Below are 9,748 nucleotides of genomic sequence, written 5' to 3'. Positions count from 1 at the left end.
ATTAAAAAAAGTATGCATTTTATTTATTTTCAGTGAAACTCTGCAGCTTTATTTTGTAGTCTGTAATGTGTATTTCCTGTTAAACTTCCATACCTTTGTCGTTTTCTCTGCGTTAGCATTCTAAATAAAACTACCTTTGCTTCGTCATTTTCTATGCTCTACTGAAAGGAAAACATAATCTATCAAAGGCGAAACTAAAGTGGAGGTGCATAGGTCGATCAGTGAGGAAAAGATTAGTGCATTTGTAAATTTCAATTCAACCTTTATTGACTTAAGCGATGTAAACACTGCGACAGATGACCAATATGACGTCACCCTACCAACAATTACGAACGGCTGTTGTCCGAACATGCAGCCAGTGGTCCGAACTCCTCTTCTTGTTGGAACTGCGATATTAGAGTAACTATGTATTTAAAAAAATCACTCTCTGCTGCACTAAAAAGGCAGAAAAAATAGTTAAATTGTAGTGTTTTTTATTTAAATCGAACTTGCATTACTGACCTGTTTTGACCTGCTTATTTATGACTTTCAATTACTTGTGATGCTTATAGAAACTGTTTCGTTGTGGCCGGAGAGAGGTACTTCAGTTCAGCGGTGCACTTTCGATGACAACACGAATGACAAGAAAATAATCTGAATCTGCATCTTAAAGTTGTCAGTTGAGTTTTACTCTAGTCTGTTAAACAAATAATAATAATAAATAACAATAATAAAAATAGCCATTGCTGCTGTCGCATGTCAATAGTATGTTTATCACTTTAAAAAATATATGCATTTTTGGAATCGTCTATGATTGCCAGACGACCGTTGCAGGCAACTCCACTGACACAATGACACTGCCATGAACTTTTGCAGTGGACACGAGACCACGTGACCTGGACAATGCAGCAATGGTCACTGATGAGTGTGAAAGACCTTCCATAGAAATGATGGTCGTCACCGATGTTGGAGAATTTGAGGTTTTGTGATACGCCAATGTCAACATGGTCCCCAGAGATCACTTTGGTGGAGGCGGTTCGCCAGTCTCGGGCAGACATCACCAGCCAGCTCCAAACTGATTTGGTTCTTGTAGATGGCCCAGTCACTGCACGTTCTTACCTCAGAGACATCACCAAACCCATCATCATCCCCAAATTTCACCAGCACAGCCCTAACTTTCTATTCGTGGATGAAAATGCTCGATCACATGGAGCAAGAATTGCCACAGCTCAACTTCAGGAAGTCGGAGTGCCTCACATGGTTCGACCAGCAATGACTCCCGACATAAACCCCATAGAGCACGTCTGAGACTACATGATTGTACCCCACCCCGAAGTAACCTGACAGAACTGCATGTAGGAACAGATAGGAATGGAACGCATTTGCTCAACAACATCATAAGGCCAATGAGGAGCATGAGACGTTGCTGTCAATGTTCCAAATGGTGGAAATACCTGCTATGGACATTATCAATTTTTGTTATTTGGGTCTTTCTTTATTATTCTCCTATCTTTTTGGGCAATGAATATAAATATGAAAACTTTGTTTCTTCTCATTCAATATTAGTAATATTAAATTGAACTTTTATGTCTTTCGTTAAAATTCTAACCAAATAGAAAAAGCACTCGTGCAAAGAAAAATACCATTAATTATTTTTGAGTAGTGTATTTCAAAATTAAGTCATAACACTGTTTTAGTACAAGTGCCTGTAATCAAATAACCAATTTTCGGGGCTTTGTTTTGCATTCATTTGGATTAAACCTTCATATTTTTTCTTACAGCTGGACATGCCATTGCCTACAGACACTAATTTGTTGTTTTGTTGTTACAGGAAAGTCTTTGCCTATTGGATTGAGAAAGCACAGTTTGGCAGAGATTATTATGCCCTTCCAGACACAACCCTGCATTTCATTCAGGCTGGTGAGAAACACACTTGGGCCCCCTTGTGGCAGCATAGGTTAGCAGTAGCAGGTAGATGGATATCAGCATAGTTTACTTTTGCATTAGCCTGTGTATATACTCTCAAGTTTACTATGTAACTAAGCTGGCATTGTAGGACAACCAAGATGCAAACATGGATATTTCATACAGAACTCCAGAAAACCAAACTGTTTGGTCACATGAATATAATTCCACCATCAAGGGGCACATTTACACTGATCTGTATTTGTGACACATCTGTGTTCAGATGGTCAGTGAGGCAAATATGATTAAAAGAAAACAATACACTAACTTTTATCTTTCTTTCTACCATTTTAACACAACAGAGATTTTCAAACTATCCACATTTAAATATGCGCACCGTACTCTAATATTGCAGTTCTAACAAGTAGAAAGCACTTGTTGTATTCATTCATCTTCTTCCTTTTATACCTTTCGGGATCACGGGGCTGCTGGAGCCTATCCCGGCCACTTGTGGGCAAAGGCAGGGGATACCCTGGACAGGTCCCCCCTCTGCCGCAAGGCCACATATCAAACAACCATACACACTCACATTCACGTTTACACCTATGGACAATTTAGAGTAAGCAATTAACCTATGAGGCATGTTTTTGGACGGTGGGAGGAAGCCGGTAAAAACCCCTGCATGCACTGGGAGAACATGCAAACTCCGCACTTTTTGTTGTCATGATAAAATTCCTCCTTTTATAGGCTGCTATATACGGAAGATAATAAACTCCAGTGGATTTAGAGCTGCTTTCTTTAACAAAGACTGCCTTCATGAGAACTTATTAAAGTATTTCACTGTGAATTTTAACTATTGCTTCTCATCCTGTGAAGGCGCACTAAATTTCTATAAGAAGTTCACAAACCAAGATTTTACCCGGAACTTTAAGAAAGACTTGGAAAAAATCCTCTAAAGCAGTCAGGAGATTGTTGTGACTGAAGTAAAACATTAACAACACAATCACTCTGAACGAATTGATGTTTTTCATCATGTATGTAGTTGTTTTTCTGACAGTCTCAGACCATCAGTTGGGGGGTTTTCGTTCGTCATTCTACAGTCATCATGGCTGAAGATTGGATGAAGATTGCTACCAAAAGTCTAGGACCAGCTTGAATGAAGGGAAAGCTCAGGATGAGTGTTAGAATGAGACATTCATTAGTCATGCGATGAAAAAAACGGATTCTGTAATTTCCTTTTTTGGTTGGAGGAAGCTCAATGAGCAACAGCCTGCTTCCTGTCATTTCCTGAAAAAAACTGGTTTGCTGAGAAAAGCCAACAAGAAATTGTTTTTCATTTAAAGATGAATAAAGAGGGATGGAATAATTTATCTTCTATTAATACATATATAAGAAATATTTCTGTTGTGATGCAGTTTGCTGTTTGACATTACCTCTGTGCCTTCTACTCAGAACAGAAGTTCAAACTGCTGTGAGTTCCACATCTGGGTCTGTGAGTTGTCCCCCCACAGTCACTGGCTTTCATTCCTTTGCAATAGGAGCAAACCCTGCAGGACGCCCCCACCTGACAGCTTTGTGCAATTTCAAGCAGAGGAATCCAGCAGAAAAGCACTCAAACCTGTGTGAAGCAGCAGAAGTCAGAGCATAACTTGAAGACGAGAGAATGAAACTAGAGAAAACACCAGAGCCTAATATAATTAACAGGTGTATTTGTTTATGCAATAGTTAGTTTCACCTGTATTTAAGCTTGAATAATTATTTTTCTCTAAACTCTTTTTGATAGTAAAATTGATCTGTGTTGCCCAATAACATCGATGCTGCTGAAATTAAGAAAAAAACCTGTTCTTGTTATAAACAAGCTTAGTCTACGACAAAATAATCATGAGTGTGAAACTTGCAGTAAAGTGTGGTGTGCAGCATGTGGAATGCAATCAATGCAGGTGACCAAGAGTGATGGTGATATCACCTGCAGAAAAGAGAGAGAAAAATTCAAAATTGCATGTTTGTTAACATGCAATTTTATGTAACCTCACAAAAAAATAAACATATTCTTTCTAAATAGGGATTTATTTTTTTAATATTTTTTAAATGTTGGTACAAAAGCAACTGTAATTTTTTGAATAAATATATGATCCAAATATGTTTGATAAATTTTACACAAAAAGACTAACATTATATGTATGTTTTCTGTAACTACACAAAAATCTGTTGAAGTTTTATTAGTTTTTCTTTAGTCTTAATCAAAGATAAAGTCTTTGAAAACTTTAACAAAAATGTTTTATTTATTTTTAGATTATTAAATTGTTTCAATTTAGTTTAATTGTGTCTGTTGGCCACTTCACCTTAATCTTGTTTCTTAAATATTATTACTTCTTAAATTTAACATAAAAAATAATCCAGACGTTATTTTAAAAGTGTTTCAGTTAGAAAGATGACTTGGACCAAACTCTGGGATGTTTGGCTGTTAATAAACACAAACCTTGAAGGGATGTCAGACAGACTCGCGTCTCTGAGCTTTATTGTTTTGTTCACATGTTCCACGGTCTGAAACCGGATTTTGTGGAAAGCTACACCACTAAAGACGAGCTTTAGCTGGTATTTTTGTTGGAACTGAGAGACTTTATGAGCAGAATCAGAACAAGGAAGTGAAGACTTTAACCACCTCTGATTGGTCAGATTGATGACGTATGATTAAGCCTCCAAGAATGATTGGTGGAGACAGTTAAGGGGCGGGACTTTTCTGAAAACAGAGCTGAAGCTGCGGCTAAATCGTGGTACCGTCATTCTTATCAAAATGTCTTTAATAGAATCAAATAAACGCAAAGAAAAAAGCATTTTATGATCTTTCATATTCCTAACTACTCAGTGTTTTATCAGGGCCTGTTTGGATGAACAAAGAGCTGATATCCTGGAGATGGGAAATGTTTTTAGATCAGTGAAAATGGGTCATTTCCCACAAGGCACACCTGACCATCTCCCACGGCACACTACACTGGTTGAAAAACACTGGTCTAAACAAGACTACTATTGTTCCATTAAAACTAAGGCACAACTGCTTTTGTAGTTACATTTATTTTGAAATAAATCCAAATGTTACCAAAACAATACAATACAATTGAAACAATACACACATCCTTTCTTTTGAAACAAAATCTCTCAATTCAATACATTTACAGTCAGTTTTATCAATATAGTGTATGAGTACATTAAATATGTACACAGTATAAAACAACATGCCTTTTTTTGCCTTTTTTTGACGGCTGGCTGGCAAGTAAACAGCAAGTTAGAAAAATGAGTGAATGAGGATGTAAAACTTCTTTGTTTGGAAGTTCTAACCAGAACTCTTTCACCTCCACAATTAACCAGCTAAACTGAAATATCCTGATGGTCAAACTCAAAGGCTTTGTTTGCAAAAAAAAAAAACAACAACATTACAATAGAAGTTAAAGGAATGCATCAAGTCACGTTAGAGCACTTTTTAGTGGATTTCTTTCACACAAACTTAAAATTGCTATGAAGAATTTAACTTTTGATTTAGTTTGGGTACTGGCAATGAACAATGACATCGATGGTACACATGAAAACCCCCTCCTATTTATTAAATGGTTACCCATTTTAATATCCAATTTTGTAGGTACATTTAGACGAATCAAATGCATCAAACCCCTTCAATGACACTCAAACATTTGATTTTGACTAAAAAACAAAACTTTCTTGTTCATTTAGTAAATGTTCCTTTTTAATTGTAGACTTGGCTCTTGTAGTTATTTTTACGTAGCGGGATTGATGTGCTTGAATAAATAACACATTTTTCAGCATAAATAGTAGACAGTCAGTGGAAAACAGGTGAAATGTGACAGACCTTGAACTGCACACTTCAGCATCAACTCAGTGCTATTCCGAAAAAGCACACTTGCATCGTAAAATTTTTTCCTAGTTATCACTTACAACAAAGTGCAGATATTTCAAACATCAAAACCACATTTTTCAGACTTTATACAGAAAACACTATTTGGAATGTAGAGCTGAACAGAGGAATAAGAATCAACTAATGGAACAGTGGAATACAAAGAACAAAGAAGGAAACACAAAAAAACATCCTGAGTGATGAGCATCACGTAAAATCTCTGCTGACCAACGGCGTTCTCTACCTCTAATGTGAGTACAGCAGTACAGTCATGTGCCAGGCATTTGTTTTGGTTTTATTTGCATCTTTTAAATCTGAAACAAAACCTTTTTTGTGGTTTTGCGCAAAAGAAAATCCTCAATCCTCAATAGGAATTCATTTTTTCTCCTTAGTTCAAGAGAACTGTAGCTGACTGCTTTAAGGTTTGCTAATCCTAAACAACCCTAGGAGTCAGAATCAGAAGTTTCACATCTTCTTCCCGTTCACCCATGAAATGGAAGCTGTTAACAGATGGAGATGTCTGGTTTCCTCAGATGGAAAAGTTTTTTTTTTCCTAAATCCAATTTTCATTGCGGAACTATTCCACTTGCAAAATAGCTTAATATTTCCTGTAAGTATTTATGGCTTTAAGTTTCACTTGAACAGAATCTGCCAACAAGCACCGTTTTTCTTCATCTTGTTAGTTTTTTTTTAAATAATTGGTCAGTAATGTCCGTATCCCATCTGTATTCCCTTGGCGATTCCCAAACCCAGCCCAAGGCTCTCCCTTAGTCCCCTCAGTTGCTCCTCTCCCAGTCGGATCTTGTCCTCCAGTTGCCTTTGCTCCACCAGCAGAGCGGCTTTCATCTTCACAAAGTGGCTACCGAGGGCAAAAAAAAGATTAAGCAACGAGAAACCAGCTCAAACCCGCGGTGTGAGAGCAGGTTTACCTGTAGTCTTTATGCTGTTCTGGCGTGAGGCATCGCCCCAGAACCCGGCTCACGGCCTGCTCTCTTCGGTCTATGTGCTCCTTCAGGTCCTGAGCCTCTGACAGCTGCCTCGTGAGCTGACGTTTCTTTTCCAGCAGGCGAAGCTGCAGAGGCGACAACAAACCAGACAGCAGAGTAAAACATCTCAAACATCCTCATCCTTTGCTCATGGCGGCTAAAGGACGCGTGCCACTTGACAGCACAATCGAAAACAAATTGATATGAAATCTGGGCAAGTGCATACATTCAGGTTAAAAAGTCCCATTAGCTGTCATGCATCTGGATGTGGGAAATGTTCCCTGCTTTCGACCCATCCTCTAGGGCCACTAGTGGTCTGGAAGCTTTTCAGGGCCACGGACCGCTTTAATGCCAGACAATATTTTCCCAGACCGGTCCAAACGGCCCAACGTTTGTGTTTAATATTTTTAAGCTTCTGGTTTCTGAAAAACCTATTTTAAAAATTAAAATACTACTACAAGAAATGTATTTTAACAAAATTTGGAAAACAGTACCGGTAGTTTCTTTTTTTTTTACAGATGATAAAGATTTAATAAAACAAAGTTGTTGGTTTGTATAAGTTGTTCCTGATTTGTAAGTAATTCAATAAAAGCAACATCACATTTTATTTCTCATAGAACACCAAAAAACCCCACAGAGAACTCAACCCAGGCTCAGATCATCTTTCAGGGGAAAGATTTTTCATATTATGTTTGACATAAATTCTGATTAGCTGTGTATTTGTGTTAATACGGAGCAGGGAGCTTGTTGCCCACCCCGTGTGTTTTTTAAGTCACAAATGAGCTCCTTCTTCCAACCACAGTTTCTTTGAAATCATTTGAAAACAGAAATACTCAGAAATGCAATTTTAAGCTTAATTTTCTTTCTTCTTTATGTCCTTCATTGTTTTTTAAAGAGAAATCGAACAAGAACATGAAAAAAACTCAGAACCCAATTTTCATCAGAGTGGGTCTAGTTTTCTTCACTATGATCTTCGTCTGCCTCCCAGCATTCCACCGCTCTCCTCCTCCTCCTCCTCACCCTCTCATGGTGGTCCGTGTCTGGGTTCAGAGCATCCATCAGAGCCTCCACCTTCAGCAGCCGGCTGGACAGGGACAGCAGCAGACTGAGCACCTTGTCCAGATCCCCGATGAACATGTGGAACTTCTCCACCTCGTTGGGTTTGCACACAGACACCACCATGCTCTCCACCTGACGAAGTCAAGCAACAAATATGTCCAGACTGTTTTTCAGGCCATGGGGGGCACTGAATGCAATGAAGATGTCAGACAAGAACATATGCAAGTCTACAAACTGATGGTAATGAATCTTCTAATCGCTTTTCAGGTTGTTTCAGGTTTTTCCCTTTCTGTACTTATGACTCAATCTGTAAGATCTTTGTTTTCACATCTCTGGGATTAAAAAAAACCCTTTGACTGCAACATTTTCTACACTTCTTCTAGGTAATCATGACTTTTCTGTCCTTTGTGTCCAACATGTAGATGTGTTGATGCCAACAGGATTAAAATCAGCTTATACTTTAAATAAAAGAGGAGCTCATATTTAATAGAAAACAGAATAACAACACGTACAAATAAAATGATTTCAAATGATCCTTCCTAGGTGGCAGAAAAAAATCAGGTTCCAGTTTTTGAAAAGTAAAAACTTTTCTACACAGATGTCAAAGCAGATGTTGACAAAACAGTCATGTTCTCTGCAGTATCCTCTAATAATGAGCTGTTTCAGCATCATCCTGCTTCTGCTTCTTTGGATTCCCCAAAGTGTTTGGAAACATTCAGGATACTCAGGTGCATTTATACCTTTTTGGGAATGAATTTGAAATTTTGGATTTGAACATCAAAACTGCTGAAAGTAGCTGAGAGTACGCCTGCTGTAGTTTGAGCCAACCTCATCTCCCAGCTGCGAGTTGGCTTTGATGTCCTCCTGCAGGCCCCTCTGAGCCTCTCTCAACACTCCAAGCTTCTTGCGAAGGCTCTGCAGCAGCTGTCTCTGCATAAAGAAACATCAGTTTAACATTTTATATATGTGATCATACCAAAATATATATTTTTTTAAATTCCAAAACATAAGTTCATTCCAAACCTCCTTGCTAAAGCATCTGCCTGTTACCTTGTAGCTTAACTCATTATCATCCTCCCAGTCTTTATTGTCTGTAAAGTCCTTCATCTGTGAAAACAGCTGATCTGTAGATCCTGATGTGCTGTAGAAGGATGAACTGGAGCTTGCACCGGACCTCCTAGGAAAAGAGTAACAGTTGGGACAGTTAAACACCAAGGCTGTGTCTAAATTCTCTCCCTAACCCCCAAAATACTAGTGCGGGACCACCATCACGGAAAAATGGCGACTGAATTGGCTTCATTTTGTTGAGGCCGGAAGAAAGGCCTTTTCTATGGGTGGCGTCACACGCAAGATGTTCAAGTTTTCTCTTATACAGTCAATGGCACAAACAAACACATGCACACACACACACACACACTAACTTATGCCTAAATAAACTGCCCTTATGAGTGGATGCAGGCTTTCTGTAGGGGTAACATGAACAAATCCTATCAAGGTCCTAGACCGCTCTGTGAGCGGTAAATGCTCATGCACATTTTTTAACTACAGACGTGCTGCAGGTGACAGATTGTAGTGAACACCTAAATAACACATACGGGTAAGATATGGTCTCATTGGTCTCATTGACATTACCTTTCCAGGCTGCTGGTGTCACCCCCCTCAGCCTGGAAGGGCCCTTTGCAGGTCTCCCCACCGGAATCTGCCTCCCTGTTCTGCAGGAGGAGGTCCTGCAGGCTCAGCCTGTCCATGCTGCTCTCACCACATTCCATCTTCTTCTCTGCAGTGCAGCTTTCTGACTGCATGGTGCATGCAGGATGAAGCAGGAGGGTGTCGATGTCTGTCTCCAGGACAGTGACTGGTAGAGCAAAGCATGGAAGCTCACTGCTGATCATCTCATCCATCTTTGGGGGCT

At 39.0% G+C, this 9,748-nt stretch overlaps 1 protein-coding gene and 1 long non-coding RNA gene across 4 annotated transcripts in view; one reads left to right on the top strand and one right to left on the bottom strand.

The window, feature by feature from the left end:
- The first annotated feature begins 283 nt into the window (after positions 1-283).
- On the top strand, positions 284-7,795 carry LOC144987054 (uncharacterized). The gene is made up of 3 exons (XR_013650916.1): positions 284-399; positions 1,811-1,899; positions 7,673-7,795. It is a non-coding gene; the product is annotated as an uncharacterized LOC144987054 (long non-coding RNA).
- The window catches only part of shroom4 (shroom family member 4), a 62,867-nt gene continuing 58,056 nt past the window's right edge, over positions 4,938-9,748 (bottom strand). For all 3 annotated transcript variants that reach the window (XM_011487645.4, XM_078935950.1, XM_011487646.4), the window contains 6 exons: positions 9,469-9,748; positions 8,887-9,013; positions 8,665-8,766; positions 7,798-7,968; positions 6,721-6,863; positions 4,938-6,650 (listed from right to left, as the gene is read on the bottom strand). The exon at positions 9,469-9,748 is cut by the window's right edge and continues 341 nt beyond it. In XM_011487645.4, the coding sequence (XP_011485947.1) occupies positions 6,494-6,650; positions 6,721-6,863; positions 7,798-7,968; positions 8,665-8,766; positions 8,887-9,013; positions 9,469-9,748 (980 nt within the window). In that variant the 3' untranslated portion in view covers positions 4,938-6,493. The remainder of the gene's footprint in view (positions 6,651-6,720; positions 6,864-7,797; positions 7,969-8,664; positions 8,767-8,886; positions 9,014-9,468) is intronic.

This window comes from Oryzias latipes, chromosome 18, assembly GCF_053564925.1.
Source record: "Oryzias latipes strain Hd-rR chromosome 18, Olatipes_Hd-rR_3.1".
Lineage (NCBI taxonomy): Eukaryota > Metazoa > Chordata > Actinopteri > Beloniformes > Adrianichthyidae > Oryzias > Oryzias latipes.
This window is presented reverse-complemented; position numbering and strand designations above follow the sequence as displayed.